General features: G+C 65.7%; 2 protein-coding genes across 3 annotated transcripts; both read right to left on the minus strand.

Moving 5' to 3' along the window:
* Positions 1-2,304: 2,304 nt before the first annotated feature.
* On the minus strand, positions 2,305-8,314 carry NPDC1 (neural proliferation, differentiation and control 1). 2 transcript variants are annotated; one of them, XM_033859135.2, is made up of 9 exons: positions 7,978-8,314; positions 4,805-4,951; positions 3,508-3,642; positions 3,249-3,419; positions 3,112-3,178; positions 2,938-3,022; positions 2,766-2,845; positions 2,536-2,632; positions 2,305-2,467 (listed from the first exon to the last, which is right to left on the minus strand). In XM_033859135.2, the coding sequence occupies exons 1-9, from the start codon at positions 8,087-8,089 to the stop codon at positions 2,399-2,401; spliced, it is 963 nt and encodes a 320-aa protein (XP_033715026.1). In that variant the 5' UTR covers positions 8,090-8,314; the 3' UTR covers positions 2,305-2,398. The 2 variants fall into 2 exon arrangements, with proteins under 2 accessions (XP_033715026.1, XP_033715025.1); XM_033859134.2 differs by having other exon boundaries at positions 2,766-2,848; positions 7,978-8,313.
* Positions 8,315-8,544: 230 nt separating this feature from the next.
* On the minus strand, positions 8,545-16,534 carry ENTPD2 (ectonucleoside triphosphate diphosphohydrolase 2). The gene is given in 10 exon segments (XM_033859136.2): positions 8,545-10,770; positions 10,873-11,007; positions 11,948-12,067; positions 12,157-12,411; positions 12,868-12,931; positions 12,933-13,075; positions 13,129-13,288; positions 13,454-13,604; positions 14,165-14,282; positions 15,706-16,534. Coding segments are annotated over 10 exon segments (1,476 nt in total). The 5' UTR covers positions 15,832-16,534; the 3' UTR covers positions 8,545-10,566.
* Between the last annotated feature and the right edge of the window lie 2,669 nt (positions 16,535-19,203).

A 19,203-nucleotide genomic window follows, 5' to 3' on the forward strand; every position in this document is an offset into this window, starting at 1 on the left:
AGGGGGACACTGCCACAGCCCAGCATAGACCCTAGGGCCAAGATGGTGCTTGGCACAGGCCGCGGGGTGGGGTGGCCCCCTAGCCAAGAGCCTAGGCAGTGGGAGCCTCCCCAGCTGCAGACCCCAGGAGGAGATGTCCTCCCGCCAGCCTGGGTGGCTGAGATGCTCCGGGGTTCCGAGTCCCCACCCTGCACCCCCCCCAGGGCCCTGGAGGAGCCCCCAGCAGGTCCTGGAGCTCCCCCTGGACAGGATGTGGCCATGCTCCACAGCCTGGGCAGGAAGGGAAGGAGGGCTGGCGGGGCTGGTGGCCTCCAGGTGGTCCACGGGGAGGCTGCTGCCTGCTGTGACTGCCCTCCGGCACTGCCCTCGTGCTGCTCCCTCAGCTGCACCCCCAACCTGGGGCGCCCTTGGCCACCTGCCAGCCTGGGCGCCCACCTTCCCAAAGGCACTCCCTGAGCCCCTGCCTCACCCTCTCTCTGGGAGTAAAGGGTGTGCGGGCTCCCTCTGCCGCCTTCAGCCCGCTCCTGCAGGAGCCGGGGGCTGGGAGCATGGCCACCAGGGGGCCTCTGGGCACGTGTCTGGACTTGGCTCTGCTCAGGCCCACCCCTGGGGCAGACAGCTGGGTAGCCAGGCTCTGGCCCTCTCTCCCTGAGGCGCCCCTCGGGCTGGGGCTGCGTGCTCCCCACTCCTGCTGCCTAGGTGCTGTCGTCTGGAAGGTGACAGGGGTCAGCACGTAGGGTGGCCGCTCTCTGCCCCGGTCAGGCCAGCACGAGGTGGGAAAGGCAAGTACCAGGAGCCCGGGGACTGACCCCAGGGCTCCAGGGGAGCCGCCGGCCCTGGGTCTGCAGGTCCCGCTGGTGAGACGGACTGGCCTGGCCAGATCAGCTGGGTGCCTTGCTCTTGAGTGAGAACTTAACCTCTCTGCCCCCCAGTTTTCTTCGTGGCCCTTTCCCCTCACGATACAGATTAGATGACAGTGGACAGCGGTCCTCGTCGTCCTGCCTGCATCCCACCCTACCCTCATTCCCAGCTCCCTGTACCCGGCCCATTTCATCTCCCACACCAGTGCCTCAAAGGAAAACTGAGGCTTCCTGCTGAGGGCCAGCCCAAGGCCACGGCCCAGGAGTCAGGGGTGGGCTCTAGCCCCAGAAACATACCGCTTTAGGACAAGCCATTAGCTCTAAGCAGAGCCAACCCCATTTCCCCGGCCCAGCCCCACCTCAGGGACCTGACTGTCCCAGACTGGCTTTGTGCTCCCCATTCACGGCTGCCCCCATCCATCTAGGAGCCAGAGGTCCAGCATTCTCTAGACGCCCCACCCCTAGGAATCACTAAGGGGCTTCTGAACCCAACCTATCCCTCATTCCCAGCCTTGGGGAGGCAGACAGGTGTGATACCCACACCCTGTGTGCACCAGGCCCCGCTGCCCCTGGACCCCAGAAACCCCGCTGCCAGGCCCAGTCTCGGCACTTCTGACCACGAAGCTCGGCCACCACTCCGGGCCTTCAGCTGGAGGTCCCCTCCCCCTCCACTGGCCTCCTCGCTCCCTGGCGGGGGATTGGGGTGCACCAAGACCCAGCTCCTGACACTCAGGGCCCCTGCCACCTCTGTCCCCTGACCTGGCCCACCCACCTGTGTGCAGCCTGTGTCGCTCTGCCTGGCGTGCCCCCCGCACAGGGTGCAGGGGCCCACAGTCAATCCTGCATGCCGTCCCTCCCCGCCCTCCAGCCCATGTGGACACAGGGCAGGAACGGAGGCCTGGGGTGCCCGCTCCCAGCCCTTTTTATCACACAAGAGGACGGGGTCTTGAGGGAGGGGCACCAACTTCAGACTGGCCTGGCCCTGCGCCGCACTCCTCCCCTCCCCGGCTCTGGGGCACGAGTGTTGGTGGGGGGAGGCCTGGAGGAGAAAGAGGTTAGGGTGGTCCTCTGCCTAGGAAAAATAAAGCCTCCCTTCCCCAGCGGGCGGTGACAGGGTCTTCCCACGAAGGGCACAGAGATCCCGCCTCTCTAGGGGCGTGGAAGGAAGCCTGAGGCCCGCTCCAGGGTCCCTCCCAGTGGCGGGGAGGGGGGAGGTCAGTCTCCGGCACACCCAGCCAAAGTTTTGAAATGTACTTTAATTGGCTTGTCTCCCGGACTCCCAATCCAGGCCTTGGCTCTCGGGTTGTCTTCCTCCCCTCGACTGGGGGTGTCCAGATGTGAGGGGGCAGGTGCAAGGAGCAGAGAAGGTCCCTGGCAGCAGGGGGAGTCTCCCCGGCAAGGGCTTCCCAGCCGCCCCGGGGCCCCAGCCGCAAGCACACGCGTGTCAGGACACAGTCTCTTTAATGGCAAAGGCTGGGGCCTGCCCCTCCCCCCCCGTGGGCCGCGCATCCACGAGAGGGTGGGCATCAGCCTTCGGGTCACTGCAGCGGGGGCGCGGACAGCGAGGCGTGGTCGAACAGTGGGTTCCGCACCTCCATCTCTCCAGTCTGCGAACGCTGGCGTTAGGTGGGTCCAGGGCTGGGGAGGGACACCCACCGCCCACCCCCGCACTCACCGGGGCCAGGCCGGGGCACTCGTACACCGTGAAGTCGCCGTCTTCGTTCTCCTCGTCGGAGGAGGCGGAGTCCAACTCCTTGGGGGGCTCCTTATGCCTGGGTGGGGTCAGGATCGTCGGGTCCTCCCTCACCCTCCAGGTGCCAGTGGCCCGGGATAGGGGCGGGAGCAGCGGGGCCGGGGTAGGGGTGGCTGGGCCAGGGGTGGGGCGGGGCGGGTGGGGCTTCTCACCGCTCCAGGCACCGCATCTGCTGCCTCTGGTGCTGGTAGTGGTACATCTCCGCGCTGTGCGCCAGCCGCTGGTCCCCGGGCTGCTGCGGGAGTGGGGAGACAGGGTCAGGCCGAGGCAGAGCGGCGGAGCGGGACGGGACGGGGCGGGGCGGGGCCGGGCGCGGCCACACACCGAGATCCTGGGCGTGGCTGGGGAGCTGGGCGCCTGCGGGGCCGCATAGTCGGCCTTTTGGGTCAGGCGAACGTCTCGCTGCAGCCTGCGGGGAGTGGAGACACCACACCTGAGACCCGCGGGGTCACCGCCCAGCCGCCCGGCCGCCCGCCCCCAGCCCGGCCCCATGCTCACCGACACCAGCAGAGAACGGCCACGGCAAGGGCGGCCGCGCCGGCCACGGAGCACGCCACGATCAGCACTGCAGGGAGGGGGCGCAGTGAGGGCAGCCTTTCGGGCAGGACCCTGCCTCCCCGCCCGGCCAGACTTACGGAGGGCAAGGCCGTCACCGCGCCCACCCCGCGGCTCCAGCGGGGACATGTGCACAGGCCCAGATGACACAGTGGAGCGCAGGGAGGAGGTGCGGGGCGTGGGCGCTCCCCGCGTGGAGGGGAGGCCCAGGTTGGGGCCCCGGCCACGCTCTGAGAGCCCCAGGGTGGATGCTGCAGAGGGAGAGCAAGTTAAACGGCAAGACCAGGCCGGGGTCAAGGGCGGTGGGGAGTTGGACAGGGGAAGGGGGCGGGGTCTCACCAGCCTCTAGGAGCCGCAGTCGCCCCTCAGGCTGGGGTGGGGCCGTGAGCCTGGAGTGCCCCGCCTCCTGCCGGGCTAGCTCCTGGGCCAGGAAGTCGATCTCCTCTTCCAGTCTGGGCTGGGGCAAGCCCTCCCCTGGGGAGGGTGAAGGGCTATCAGGTGGAGAGGCCCCCAGCCCCTCCCTGGCAACACCAGCTACCCGGCGCCCTCCGAGAGGGAGAGAGGGAGAGGCCCATCTGGGAGCCAGACCCAGGCCGAGGCCTCCTTCTCCCTGCAGGCTCCTCCCAGGCACCTGTGGCCAGAGGACCAGGTACCAGCCTACCTGCTCCTGGCCATCCCGGTTGCCATGGTGACAACTGAGGGAGCTCTGTGTGAGCACCAGCGTTCCCAGGAAAGCGGGCAGGGGGTGCAGGTGCTATGGGAACGTGCAGAGGCCAGGAGAAGGGCAGGGGTGCTGCCCCACACCCCACGCATTACCCACAAAGTGGTGGGAGGAGCACGGGGACAATGCGTCACCTGGCCCACTGCCTCCGCTGCCAAGACGAGCAGGACCCCCCAAGGAATGCGGAGAAGCCCCATTCTGCACCCCCGCCCCCACCAGGCCATCAGGAGGAAGGGAGGGCCGCAGCTGGGGCGGGGCCGTGGCTGGGTCCCCCTCGGCCCTGCCGTGGGCACCACAGTCCGGACAGGGGCTCCGAGTAGACGCCCCCGCTCAGCACCCAGAGCGCAGAGCATGCGCCTTCTGCAGCAGGCCCCCGCCCCGCTCGCTGCCAGGAACATGCTCCTCCAGGAAGCCCCTCCCAGCCCACCCAACTCTTCAGCCCCCAGAGCACCCTCTGCAATGCCCCATCACACCTGGAGTCACTCTGGCACCATCCCGACAGACTCTGGGCTCAGGCCGGCGGGCAGGGCACCGCCAGCACAATCAATCAGACAGGACAGGTGAGCGATGGAGGGAGAGGGGTCGCTGGGCAGGGAGCAGGGGCGGCCCAGCGGGCGGAGAAGTGGGTGCCTGAGGGGTTTGGGACCAGCCCTGCGGAAACCCAAGCCTGGGGAACTCTGACCCCGCCTCTCCCAGAATCACCCAGCACTTCACACTGGATACCTCTTGCCCTGGGAGGGGCTAACTGCCCCAGGCCTCAGCCCACCACCCAGCTCTGGGCTGGTACCATCTGGAAAGGATCGCCAGGCCACTTGGAGGGCGACTTGAGAGTCCCTGGCACCCCACAAAGCGCAGGAGACCTGAGAGCTAAGGCTGGGGTCAAATGTACCAGGTGGGGGAGGGAGGAAGCCATACCCTGGGGCTGGCGCATCCTGGGCACACAGAGCCCCTGCTGGTCCTCCTGGAAGGACTGAAGGCAGGGCCCACAGACACGTGCACCCGGGGGGCACCGCGCCCGCCTCTTCAGGGCACAGTCCAGGCTCCCAGGACAGACGGCTGCATCTGAGAAGAAAGCGGAGGCAGAACAGGGTCACGGCCAGCCTGACTCAGCCCCTGCACAGTAAGTAGGACTGTCCTGGCCACCCCAACCCCTCCCTACAGAGCCGGCCAAGCCTGGCTCCGGCCATTGTTCTGGGCAGGCCCTTCCTCCCCTGCACCGGGAATCAGAACCAGGAAGACAAACAGTCCTAACACTTATCGGAACTCTCTTGCCTCACTCCCTCCCCAGAGTCCACTCCCCTGACCTGAGCCAGCTCTCCGCACAGGAACTGTCCCCTACCATCCAGAGAACGTTAGGGCCTCGCAGCGCTCCAAGTCCCATCTCCAGTCTCAACCTGTCCTAGAGCGAGTCTCTCACCCCTGCCCAACCTGGGAGCCCCAGAGGGCGGGGCCCAGGTCGCTCCCTCCCACCACCTCGGGGCTGTCTCCTATTTCAGGGCTGCCTCCCCACCCCACCGCAAACCTCATCATGACATCCTACAGCCCTAGAGGGCCAAGCTGGGAGACAGCACAGGTCGAATCACTGCCCCACATCTAACCACTGGCTTGTCCCCAGGGCACAGCCGAGCCGCTGGGGCTGGGGATACACGCGACGGAGTCTGCCAGTCTCACTTGCTTCGGAAACACAAGCCAGGCCGGGGTCACTCCTGCAGCCACCACTGCCAGGGACTGGGGAAGGCCTGGGACTACAGGCCAGGCCATTTCTAATTTGGGGCCCAGACCTCAGTGTCCTGTGCACGTGACCAAGGCTCCCATTCTGATGCTGGGGGGTGGAGGGCGGTGGCCCTCTCTGCCTCAGTTTCCTCTCTGGATGCAGAAGGTGAGTTGCCTCAAAGCTGGGGAATGTCTCGGGCTTCTCTGGTGGCGCAGTGGTTGAGAGTCCGCCTGCCGATGCAGGGGACGCAGGTTCGTGCCCCGGTCCGGGAGGATCCCACATGCCGCGGAGCGGCTGGGCCCGTGAGCCATGGCCGCTGAGCCTGCGCATACGGAGCCTGTGCTCCGCAACGGGAGAGGCCACAACGGTGAGAGGCCCGCGTACCGCAAAAAAAAAAAAAAAAAGGTGGGGAATGTCTCAAGACCTGGGACACTAGCCCCATTCACGGGACAGCAGAGCCAGTGGAGCCGGGGGAGACCCAGCAGAACTGTCAGTGGTGTCTGGGGAGGTGCGGGTGGGCACATCTCGGAGAACCAGGACAGTCCCTGCTGCAGAAGGGTGACATGGGGCATCCGGGAATGCCCGCTCTGTCCTTCTCCAGACTTTGGCTGGCCTGGCTTGGTTTCCTTGGTAACCTGACACCCACAGCCTCTTGGCTGTAGGCATCCCTTCAAGGAAGTTCCAGCAGCTCCTACAGCAGGCGGGCAAGTGGGCTGAGGTTGCCATCCCAGGGGTCCCCCCTCCAGCACAACCTGGGTCGGCAGGCGCCCGTATCAGTGAGCTGGGCCCAGGGCCTGGGCTAGTTAAACATTAAGCCTGTGCCAGCTGGTCCGTCTGGACCCCACCCACCAGCTGGGCACCTGGGGAGCCAGGCAGCCCCAGCCCCTAGTGCAGAGAACCCAGAATGCGCCAGAGCAAGGGTAGAGGCCTGAGTTCCAGAGCTGGCTCTGGGTTCCGGGTTCCGGGGCCTCCCTCCACTCCCAGTCCCCCACCCTGGGACCATGTGGCTGCTGCCCATTTAGCCCTGGGAAGGCCCCTGCTCCAGACTCAGGGTGAGGGACGAGGTCCCAGGAACAGCAGCAGCTGGGGAGTGCCTGGCACCCCGCCCCGCACCTGGGTGCAGAGCTGATGAGCAGCTGGGCGGCACCGGCCCAGCCCAGAGGCTCAGTACTGGGACTATAAGCCGTTTCCCCAGGAGGCCCCACCCTGTACGCCCTGGAGCCAGGCCGGCAGCAGGCAGCCTCCACCATCCCTGGCCAGCCATGATCTGGCCCTCAGGCCTCCTTGGGAGCCTACCCTGGTGGTGCCAGGCCTCTGTCCAGGGGTGCTGTGGCCAGGAGGAAGCCTGCCCTGCTCTGGCCTCTTGAGGCCACACATGCAGACCACACGCACTGCCCAGGTTAGCATCCCAGCGGCATCATACAGTGGTCACTTCTCTGTGCCTCAGTTTCCTCATCTGTAAAATGGGCTGAGAACAACACTTCTCCTATGGGGCTGCCAGGAAAAATGAGTGAAGTCATGGGTACGAAGTCTCCCAATTCTGCCATCTGGCAGAGTGCATTTTGGGTTCTGCGTTCCTGCAGACCTTTGGAACCCCAGTGCCCACCTGGGGAGCCAGGAGCATCTCCCAGGACCCTGGGCTCATCCCTTTCTGCCTCAGTCTACCTTGGGGGGTGCCCTCCAACCCCAAGCACAGAAGACAGAATGGAGGGGCCCTGCAGAGCAGAGGGTGAGTGTGGACGCAGAGACTGTAAGCTCCTCCTGTCCCCACTGAGGCCAGAGCAAAACCCTAAGCCTGGGACAAGCTGTCAGATGCCCAGGGAAACTTCAGACCCACCATGGCAGCAAAGCAAGGCGCATGTCCACCACCCGAGGCACAGGGACCGACCAGCACTGCGACTCCGACTCCAGGACGGACACCGGCAGTAAGGACGGCAGGCACCCAGGGCCGGGCCCGCACCCGCGGTGCCCGAGACGCGCACACACAGAAACGCCCACGGGGCAGACTCCAGGCCGCGGGGCCACGCAGAGAGAGCCCTCCTGAGACACCGACCCACCAGGCTCACGGACCCAGACAAAGACATGAAGCGAATCAACATCAGAAGCCGGCAGAAGCCCCATCCAGAGGAGCCCCTCGGCAGCCCGGTGCCGCGCCCTCCCCGCCGGGCCTGTTTTCCCGACCCGCGAGAGGCGGGGCCGGCGCGGTGGCTCGCAGGCTGGGCCTGCGGGGCCCGCGGGGCCTGCGAGGCCTGCGGGCCCTGGCGAGGGCGGCGGCGGGGAGGATGACGGCGGCGCCGCGCTGCCGGACCCCCGCCCGGCGATCCCCGTCCCCGGGGCGCCCCGCGCGCGGCCTGCGCCCAGTGCACTCGCTCACCCGGGCGGCGGGCGGCCGCACCGCGCAAGGCCGCGCCGAGGACGAGGCCAGAGAGCAGCAGCCGCAGCAGCCGCAGGTGCCGCGGGGAGGGCGGAGGGACAGGCGTCGCCATCCTTCAGCGCCGCCGCCGGGGCAGCATGGCACCGCGCGGCCGGGGGCTGGGCACGGGCTCCGGGCGCCGCGTCGGGGGAGGCGGCGGAGGCGGAGGAGGAGGGGGCGGAGGAGGAAGAGGAGGCAGAGGCCGAGGAGGCGGAGGATGAGGAAAAGAGGCGGCGGCGGCGCTGACGCTGCGGCAAAGGATCCGGGACGGAGGCTAGGCAGCGAGAGGCGCGCGTGCCGGGAGTGCGCCTGCGCGCTCCACCTGCGGGGGCGGGACGACGCTGTGAGGCTGCGCCCCCTCTCCCTCCCTCCAGTTCTGCTCCCCCTTCCACCCACCCATCCAGCCAGTCCTCCGGGTGCCTCAACCACTGCCGCCTGTGCTGCCGGGGATGTTCTCTAGGCTAGGGACTGGTTGGGGATGGGTTTCCCCGGGATGCGCTTCCCCCGGGCCCCGTCCCTCTCGGGCTGCTAACTCCCACCCCACCCCCACCCTCCGGGAGCGGAGGACCTGCCTGGACCTGGAAGGACACCAGGCGCACACAGCTGGACAGGTGCACAGAGGTGCCCAGGTGTGCGCAAAGACCCAGGCATTCAGACACACTGTGAAGGCAAACACACGCGCACAGAACGAGGTCGGTGCCGGCGGCCACGGTGGTTGCAGTGGGACGGCCGCTCTCAGTGAGGCCACCAGGGGGCAAGAGTGACCTGGAGCTACTGATGACAGCCAGCTGAGAGCTGTCCACGGTGCCCAGGTGACAGCCTTTTAGCTCCGGGGTGCCCCACGACAGCAAGCACTGTGATGCCCCCTCTTACCCCCACCGGCTGCCTCCTGCGAGCACCCGCACCCCATCCCACCTGGAAACCTCCCAGGCTCACGTTACTGAGAGAACAAGTGCGGGGGGGGGGGGCCCCAGCACGGTGCTTCCTTTCAGCCCTTTGTGTTTCAAAACTTCGAAGATGGGGCTGGCTGCCCTCAGGTTTGTGAAATGGCTCAGAAACCAGCAGAAGTGTACGTGGTGCGTGCGTTGGGCAGGGGGGTGATGAGCGAACAAGGACTGCCATCCTCCCACACAAGGCATGACCAGACAGAAATAGTGTCTGAGCTCACTTCCCAGAAAGGGGGAGGCGGCGGGGAGATGCCGCCAAGACCACGCGTTCCCACGCTGGAGAAAACAGTGCTTAGGGAAGGGGGGTTGCAGGAGCGGCAGGTGGGGGCGGCTGATGTCTCTTGAGGACGCGGAAAACAGCACCCAGGCAGCAGGGACGCGACGTCTGGTGTGATTGCACGGCTTGGCGCCAGATCCAGGCTCCTGGCAAGGGTCATCCTTCTGAGCAATGGGCCCTTCGTCCGTCTTGGCCCCGATCTCCACATCCCCCGACACCACCTCCTGTTGAGGGTTTGCCCCTCACCTCCCCCCCGCCCCAGGTCTTCAGCATTGCCTGCACCCTAGGCAGCTGCCTTGCCCACTCACTCTCCGGCCTGCCATTCGCACCTGCACCCAGGCCAGCTCGAGGCCGGGGCCCAGACTCCAGTCTGGCCTAGGTCACTGCTGCAGATCTGCCATTGCTGCAGGGGCTCTGCTGGCCAGAGAAGACTCAAGGGACTCAGGGACTCTTTTAGGCCAACCAACTGGCAGCTACTCCAGGCCACAACCATGGAGCAAGAGACCAGGGTCAGTCAACACCACCCCAGGTCTGGGCCCACAGAGGAAGGAAGTAGAAACAACCGGGGTCCTCCCTCGGGTCCAGGAGGGGGCCTGTGCACCCAACACAACTGCGGGGAGGGCTTCCCTGGTGGCTCAGTGGTTAAGAATCCGCCTGCCAATGCAGGGGACACGGGTTTGAGCCCTGGTCCGGGAAGATCCCACATGCCGCGGAGCAACTAAGCCCGCGTGCCACAACTACTGAAGCCCGCGCACCTAGAGCCCGCGCACCGCAACGAAGAGTAGCCCCCGCTCGCCGCAACTAGAGAAAGCCCGTGCGCAGCACCGAAGACCCAACGCGGCCAAAAAAAATTTTTTTTAACTGTAGCGAGGGAGGGCCGGCAACAGCAGAGACGCCCCACCCCACGGACATTCTCTCCACTGCTCTATGAAAAACTTTTTACTACAAAATTTTTACAAGTAGGCGCTGGGCTGGCTCCCAGCTTGTGGGCTCTGACCCTCCCCCTAAAACCCAAGACTGGGGGTGGGAGGGGACTCTCAGGACTCCATTCCCTGCGGACCCAACCCCGCATTCACAGGCTGAGGGCTGCGGGGTGTCTGAATCCCCACCCACAGTAAGAGGAGGAGGCACACTAGGCCCAGCGATGAAGCCAAGGCAGGAGTGGGCAGGAGGGCGCTGGAGCCGGTTGCCTTCGCCGATCCGGCCAAATGTGGGCGTGGTCGCCAGAGCCTTGCTCCCGGGCTTCATTAGGGACAGAGATGTTGAGAGTGGGGTGGGGTGAGGCATGGGGGATTTGGGGCTGGGGCAGCTGCCTCCAACCCGCCCCTAGATGGCGCTCGGCGACTTGGCAGAGCACGCCCGGTTCAGCAGAAGAACGAACGGAGCCAGGGTCATGGCGGCGAATAGCAGAAGGAGGACGACCCGAGAGCTGAAGTCTGTGCCCTTGCGCAGCCCGGGCGGGTCGGCGGGGATCAGGTTGGTCAGGTTCGGCACGTAGCCGAGCGCCCAGCCGACAGCGGTGTCCCCGGCCTACGGTCGGGAGGCGCGGCCTCAGCCTAGGCGCAGCCCGGGAGACCCCGCCCCCCCCGCGCTCGGCCCCGCCCCCCTGCGCGCGGGCCCACCGGCTCCCACTTTCTTCTGGAAGGTCACGCCTCCAAAGGTGCGCTCGTCGAAGCCGTAGCCGCGGCACAGCAGCGGCTGCACGAATGTGGCCCCAGCGCAGTAGTCGGGCAGGCGGGCCCGCTCCCCCGGCGCCTGAGCCTGCAGCTGGAATGCAGGTGGGAGACTGTAGGGCCAGGGGCCACCGGGAGATCTCTGCCCCACCAGACACAGAAAGGCAATGCAGGGCTGGAGACCCCCCCGCAGGTCCCAGAAAGAACGAGGCTGAGGGGGCCTCCCCCAGGCAGAGCTCTTTCCTCAGGGCAGAACAGCGTGACTTCCAGATGGCAGCAAGAACCTGCGCCTGGGAGGGGGACCTCCAGGGGACAGCAGGGGTGGCCACGCAGCGGGCAGAGGGCTGCAGCAAACTTGGCGATGGTCGGGGTAACAGGAGAAGCTCTAGGCTTGACCCCAGGCCCCTGGGCTTGCCTCCCGATCCCCACTTTTCCAGCAGCCCCAAGTCTGTCTGAGACTAGCCACGAAGAGGACAGGATGGGGCCTCCGTCACCACCGAGCCCCACTCCAGAGACACTCCAGTGCCTCTCCCGGAGTCACCTCTTCCTCTGCATGTCCAAACCCCTCCATCCTTCACCTGAGCCAGTGTCCAGTCCATGGTGGCAGCCAGAAACCTGGGGGTTTCTCACTCCCCCACCCCCAGTTCTATCTGCTAAGTCTCCCCTGAGTCCTCTGCTTCTCCCCTGCTTGGCTGTTCTCCCCCACACTCTCCCAGCTACACGCCTCCCCACCCTGTCCACTCCATGCTCCCTGCTGCCCCAGGGCCTTTGCACTGGCTGTTCCCTCTACCCTCCTGATCTTGGTTCTAGGGTCAGGCCTCAGGGAGGCTTCTGCAATCTCATCTGGCTCCCGGCCTCCTTGCCGTAGCCTGGCCACTTTTCAAGTCTGATTAACAGTGTATCCCCCACTGCAGTGGGCATTCTGAGAGGCCTAAGACTCCCTCTACTCGTAGAGCAAACGAATGATCAGGACGCGTGACACTGGCTGGCGGAGCCCCCTGAGCAGCCCTGGAGGAGGGGGGTGCAGGCCTCACCTCACTCCACGTCTGGTTGCAGATGGTGACCACGGCCGCCTCTAGTTGCTGCAGGGTTGCCACGGGCAGCCCCATCCCAGTTCTCAGGAAGTCCACCGTGTGGAAGAAAGCAGAGAAGGCCTGTGAGGGGGGTACAGTCACACCGTGACCAGACCCCAAGCACTTCGGGGCACGCCCCCGGCCCCCCAACCCCAGTCCTCTGGACTCACAATGAACTTTCCAGGCAGAGGGGGCTGGAAGATGCCGTTGAAGGAGCGTCCAGAGAAGCGGCAGGAGGAGAAGTTAAAGAGCTCAGACATGAGGCCACGGCACAGGGCAGGGTCGCTGCTTCCCGACAGGCTGACCTTGGCGCTCCTGTTGAAGGTCTGGGGCCGCTGGGCTGCAGTGCATGGCGACTCATACACATCCTGGAGCAGCACATGAGTGGAATAGCCCTTCGGCCAGCAGGGGTGGAAGCCGTGGGTCTGGGCAGATGACAAGGGTGTGTGTGGCAACACCGCCACTCCAAGCACTGCCCACCATCCCCGCCCTAAGACCCTAGGAGGGCCTCCCCAGAGGACCAGCTGATAAATCTCCCACAAGTTCCACTGTGGCAACATCACTTCTGAGCTCAGGAGCAATCCATGGCTCCCCCTTCTTGCTGGACAAAAAGCAACCCCCTTAGGCAGGCTGTCCAGGTCCTCTGAGATGTGGCCCTGGCCCTCCTTCCTCCCCAGCCAGCCACTCACCAGGCTCACCTCCAGCCCCTGGGCCTTTACCCATGCTGGATCCCTGCCCACCTGTCCTTACAGCTGGTGAAAGCCCAACTTTGGTTCCTGGAGAAGCCCCCCTCAGTACGGCTGCTGTTCGGGCTCTGCTCTGGGCCCTCGGCCCCCACTCCCCCTGGCTCCCTACCTCCAGAAGGACTCAGTGGAGGGTACCTGGAGTGCACTGGCCAGCAGCCTCCAGAGGACCTGGTCACGGCCATAGCAGAGGAAGCTGTGGGCCGTAGAGCCGCAGCTGGACCTCATTGGCCGGATCCTCAGCTGCGCTGGCCGTCTCGAAGGTGATCTGTGTGGAGGCGCCCCCCAGGTCCATGGCCCCCAGCGTCCCCTTCCTTGGCCGGAACCACTGGCCCACCCAGCCATACTGTGGGAAGTGGAGGTTGAGGTCAGTCAGTGGGTGGGGGCCACCGGGCCCACCTTGATGAAGTTCTCCAGCAGGCAGTTGGCGGCCACCCAGCCAAACACCCCCTCATCCTGGGCTGAGAGGATGCGGGCATCACGGAAGTCAAAGGGATACTGGGTCAGCGTCTGTGTCGCGGACGCGAGCACGTTGGCCGCAGCCTCTGGATTGGTTAGGCTGTGACACAGGGAGGATTCTGAGGGACATCTTCCCCAGATGGCCGTGATCCTGCTGCTGGGGTGCACAGCCAGCCGAGGGGGCCCCAGCCCAGGGCTGCTGCGGGGGACATGCAGGGCCCGCCCTGTGCTGAGGCCGTCGTGGTCCCCGGGGCCAGGAGGTCACTTGAGCAGGCGCATGCCCGCTGTGGCTCCCAGGTAGAGGGGCGTGCCCGCGTGTCTCTCCTTGGGCACATCCCGAAGCGCCTGGTTCAGGCATTCCACAAGACTCTGCCCAGCCCCAGAAGGGTTGTCAGCGTAGCTAGAGATGCCCCCACCTAGAGGGAGGCAGCAAGAGGGGCCTAAGCCTGGTGGGCAGCCTCTAGGTGGACCATAGGCCCCAGGGCGGGGGCGGTGGGGGAGGGGCTTGCGCTCCTAACAGGCGGCAGTTGAGACCAGTTCAGAGACAAAAGGGCCCGCCCGTGTGCCACCCACAGTCTCTGAGCTGCCACCTGCCCAGTGGATGTGCACACAGGTGGCAGGACAAAGCACTGGCTATTGTCAACCCAGCCTAGCCTGCCCAGGGGCCTGCCTGGGTGTGCCCACTGGCTCCTCGGACCCCCTCCTGCCCCACCTGGGATGTAGAGGCCAGTCTTGGGCCAGGGAGGGCCCAAACCTTCCAACTGTTTCCTGGGGCTTCTCTTCTAGGAAAAGAAGGGACGCAGCCTGTCTTTGGGGGAGCTCCTGCAGCTCCTGCCTGGATTGGGCCCCACCTGGCATCAAGCAGCGGGTTCTGATGGCTGGTGTCTGCAAAGGCTAAGGCCGGAGAGGGCTCCTGAGACCCTACAGTGAGTGGGTGTCCAGGCCAGGGGGCGCCTAGTGCACAGGGGACCCTTACCACGCACATCACAGGAGCTGTGCTGGCCCACGATGCCTGTGTCGTTCTCTTTGTCCGCTGGCCACTTGTAGATGAACATGGATGTGTGGGAAGAGCCGGCGTCCAGAACGATGCCATACTGGGGGTGGGGGGAAGGTCAGCCTCGGGGGGCGCGGGGGCCTGAAGCCATGCCCTTTGACTCTCTCAGCTCTCCAGCCCACCCCACCCCACCCTGTGTCGAGGGTGGAAGCTTCAGAATGAAGCTCTGAGGCTCAGAGAAGGCCAGGGACAGTCACTGTGCCACAGCTTGCCTGGGGGGAGAGTGGGAGTGGAGGCGGATGGCCCTCTGACTGTGGGAGCCTTCCTGGCAAGGGCAAATGAGGGGCAGGATCAGAGTCAGGTGTCCCGGGACCACACTTGGAACCTTGCCCGGGGGTGCATGAGGTCCCCAGGCTGCAGGAGAAAAGCTAGAGCTTCAGGAAGCGCCCCTTCGGGCCTGCTCTTCCTTCCTCCCCTCTGTCCTTATCTCTCTGACCTCAGCCCAACCTGAGGATGTGGAAGCGAAGGGGAAAGCTGGACTGAGGCTGCGCGTGGGCCTGCGATAAGCAGACACCCCCTCCCTGGGCCTCAAAGGCAGGGCCAGAGAGAGCTGCCCCGGCGCCACATGGGCCTTCCAGGCAGGTCGGGCGGGTGACGGTCAGCACCCAGGTTGCAAGAGCCACTTTCCAGCACCTGCCCCCAGGGGCCTGGATTCCAATAGGAGGAGGCGGTCTGGAGAGCATGCCCTCCTGAGCTGGGAAGGGGGCCCCTCTGGTCCTCTCCCTGACACAGGGAACTCCAGCAGCAGCAGGCCAAGTGGCCCGCCCCACCGCACCCCTACCGGGTGGTCGCCCTTGGCTACAAGGCACCCACCCCAGCGACCTCCATCCTGGGCTCCTGGGCCTTAGAGCACCTACCATCCACCCACGCATCAGGCCGGCCCACAAGCCCAATAGAGGGTTAGGGAGGGCGGGCTCCTGGAGGCTGAGTCTGGCGGGGATGCGTGGGGGGATCAGGCCTAGCCCGCTCCGACCCCTTCAGGACCAGCCAGGGCTGCCCCCTCACTGTGGGAGCCACCAGAGAGGCTGGGGAGGAGTCCCTGGGCCCCAGCTCCTGTCGCACCCCATCTGGGCCAAACCCCGAGGCGATGCCTCCCTGGAGGCCGAACGTGCTGGGGGCGCGGGCCGGGCCGCGGTCAGGGAGCCGCGGGGGTGTGGAGAGACGCCCCTCGGCCGCGCCGCGAAAGGCTCCGCGGCGGGCGCGGCGAGCGGAGAGCTCCCGGGACTTCGGCCTCCCGCAACGCGTCCCCCGGAAGCGCCGCTGCCGCGCCCTGGGCCGGGACCCGGAGCGCTGGTGAGGGGCCTGGGACCTCATCCCGCCGGGCCGGGAGCGGAGCGCGCGGGGTCCCGGCTGCCACGCGGGCGCAGCCTGGCCCTGCTCGGTCCGAGCCTCTCCGCCCGGCGCCCCGGCCCAGCCAGCAGCTCCCGGACTGCGCCGGGTTGCCAGGGCGCTCCAGCGTGCACCTTGAGGCCGGGCGGCTCCCGAATGTCGCGGGTGGGGACACACAGCAGCAGGAGGCCGGCGAGGCCGGCGAGGCCCGCCGCGGCCAGCAGCAGCGGCGGCAGCAGCGACAGCGCCTTCCCGGCCATGGGGGCGCGGGGCGGACCAGGCGTTGACGGCGCGGCGGCGGGGAGCCGGGAGGCCGAGGTCCCGGGACCGCGGGGTAGGCGCCTGGGGCGGGGCGCGGACCGGTCCACGGCTGCCACGCCCACTGGTGGGCCGCCCCGCCCACCTCCCGCTTGGCTCCGGAGCACAGGTGAGAGACGCGGCGGCTGAGTCACCCGCGCTGCCCCTCTCGGCGCCCTGGTCTCAGCCCTGGCGCCCTGAGTCTATGTCCCACCTTCTTCCTGTCCGCTCAGCCCCAAAGATTCACCCCTTCTGACCTGTCCCGCTGACCTGTAAGCGCCTGCCGACCACGCTCTGCCTCTGGGCACTCCGCTCCAGCAGGACCTAGAGAGCCCCCAGCCCCTCGGGCCTTAGGGCACGGCGGCAGAAGGCCTGGCCTGGGGGTGGGCTGGGCTGCCGCCCAGGCAGGCTTGTTCCAAGGGTCTTGCCGCTTCAGAGCCGGCTTTCCCCCGGCCTGGTCGTGAAGGAAGGAGGCAACGCCAGCTACCGGAACCACGTGGGCTCCTGGCTGGGCCCCTGCCATGCCCTCCCGGCAAGAAAGGGCTGGCCAGCCTGCGATGCTGACCCAGTCCTGGGCTGCATGGCAGGGCATCGCCCTGGTCACCCCCCAGGACACTGAGCTGACCCAGGCTGAGCCTGCTCGGGAGGTGCTGAGACCTCAAAGCTGAGTGCCAAGCAGGGTGAAGCCAGACCTACTTCACACAGTTCCAAGGTGACAGATGAGGGCACAGGCAGAGAGAGGAACAGGATGGCCACAGCCGCACCATGCCCAGAAACAAGAGAACCCACGCTCAGGCTGGCCCACCCCCCATCCCGGTGGCCCCCTTTTCCTGGGGGACCCAGAAGCCTGGGCTGGGGAGGCCAGAGGCTTCCCAAGGAGGGAGGAGGAGCCTCTGCGGATGAGGGAGAGGGTCCCCCAGGCCGGGCTTGTCAGCACCCAGGTCCCTGCACACTGGGCTAAGTGCTCAGCTGGTCGCAGGACCCAGCTCAGCCCTTCCACCCCATGAAATGCCTGGCCGCTATGCTTGGAATCCCCATGGGCCCTGTGTGCCACCCTGGCCAAGCATCACCCCCTTCTCTGGCCAGGGGCCACCCCCATTTTGTGCAAAATAGGAATTCCAGCAGCAGGGAGCCATGTGGCAAGACCACCCAGGAGAGCCAGCAGATGGGGGCGGGGTTAGGGGACCAAAAGGACAGCCTTTGATGGGCACAGGGTCTGGGCAATGGCCCGGCCGGGTGGAACCGGCAGGGACAATTGGGATCACTGGGACGGCTGCCCAGGCTGAGGGTCCGGTGTCTCAGGCCCAGCAAAGGAGCCTTTCTTCCAGCTCAGGACCCCAGTGGGAAGGGTGGGCGACTCGGGACGTTGCTGGGCCTCCCCAGCCCCACCGGGCTGGGTTCCAGCAGAGAGACACTGGGTGCGGCAGGCCAGCACAGGGCTCCAGGCCCCGTTTTCCTGCCAGCTCTCCTCCCCCTCCCCCAGGCCCTTTCTTCCACCCCAGAAAGTTCAGAGGAGCCAGAGGCCTGCAGTTTAGGCTGAAATGTAAGAGACAAAGGCGGCCCAGAGAGAGGCCTGCACATGAAAGGGCAGGAGACACTGGTGCTGCCGGCCGGCCCCTGCCCCCTCCTCACCCCTCTAGGCCCAAGGGAGCCCCACCAGACCTGAGAGGAGGGGTCCTGGAGAACAGAGAACTGGACCCTGCCCTGGTGCTCGTGGCAGGGGCCCAGACTAGCCTGGGGAGAGAAGAAGGGAAGAAGCCAGGGGACATGGAACAGCCACGGCGGAGACTGGGAGCGAGTTCTCTCCCAGGGAGACCAGGGCGGGAATCCCCTCTTGGCCCAGAGACTTCCTTCGATGGGACCCTGGAAACTGGGCTGGGGGACAGGCGGCAGGGAGGCCCTGGCAGGAGCCCACCGGCAGGAGGGGGCTCTGGCGGGGCAGCCCCAGGCCTTGGGCCTCCGGGAACCTCAGCAGGGGTGGGGCTCCAGATGTGCTGCACATGGCTTGGCCCTGGCTCCAAGCAGAGGCATGCGGCTGCAGAGAGGTGCCGGGAGAGGCCCTCAGGAGAGGGGTCCTCAGAACCCTCCTCCCCCCCGACAGGATCCAGACCTCCCAGGGGGGCCGGTTAAGGTCTTGGCTGTCCCTGGCTCAGTCTCTCCATCGGAAGCCACAGTGTCTCGTGGCTGAAACATCTCCTTCACTCACTGCGCCCTTTCTACACGTGCTCATCAAGTCATTCAACAGACGTTTGCCGAGCACCTCCTATGGGGCCAGAGGCATACCAGGCTGCGTGCATGCACAGTGAGCGAGGGATGCTCACGGACTCCATGGCATGTGGGGGGACCCACCACCGGTCCAGGGGAGAGCAGGCTTGTCAAAGGCTCCCCGGGTCAGGGGAGGCCCGTGCTGCCTCGTGAGATGCAGCAGACAGACAGGAGAGCAAGTGCGGTACACATGCCCTGTGGAAAGAATCACAGTGCAGGAACAGGCATATCAGAGAGCCTTCGGTTGTCCTGACCAGAGGTGTCTACTCTTGACTTTTGTACTTGCTACTCTCTTGCTTTTCTTTATAGTTTTCCATCTCTCTAAATAATATATTGTGCTATTTCTCCTGGTTGTTTCTTTTTTTAGAATTTTATCTTTTATTTATTTTTGGCTGCGTTGGGTCTTTGTTGCTGCGTGAGGGCTTTCTCTAGTTGTGGTGAGCGGGGGCTACTCTTGGTTGTGGTGCGTGGGCTTCTCATTGCGGTGGCTTCTCTTGTTGCGGAGCATGGGCTCTAGGCGCGCAGGCTTCAGTAGTTGTGGCACACAGGCTCAGTAGTTGTGGCGTGCAGGCTCAGTAGCTTTGCGGCATGTGGGATCCTCCTGGACCAGGGCTTGAACCTGTGTCCCCTGCATTGGCAGGGGGATTCTTAACGACTGGGCCACCAGGGAAGTCCCTTTCTTTCTACTTTTTTTTTTTTATACTGGAATACTGTTCTGGGATTTGCTTCTTTCACTCCCACTGTATTTCTGAGATTCAGCACGCTGGCTTGTGAAGCTGTAGATGGTCCGCCCTGTGGCTGCATCGTCCTCTGCTGTGAGTGTTGCAAAGCTCGCATTTCAGCTGTGAGTGTGTCGGGGGTCCTGGCTTCAGGCTGTTTTCACTAAGATTGCTCCTGTGCACATTTGCACGCGGGCAAGCCTTTCCCTGGGGAATAGCCTAGGAGCTGGTGACCAGAGCGCACCTGTGTGTGCAGGTTCACCTGCAAATAGCTGCACTGTTTTCAGGATGGTGGCGCCACCTGGCGATCTCAAGAGCACACACCACCATTTTGGTTGGTATTGTGCAACT

Source organism: Tursiops truncatus, chromosome 6 (genome assembly GCF_011762595.2).
Source record: "Tursiops truncatus isolate mTurTru1 chromosome 6, mTurTru1.mat.Y, whole genome shotgun sequence".
Taxonomy (NCBI): domain Eukaryota; kingdom Metazoa; phylum Chordata; class Mammalia; order Artiodactyla; family Delphinidae; genus Tursiops; species Tursiops truncatus.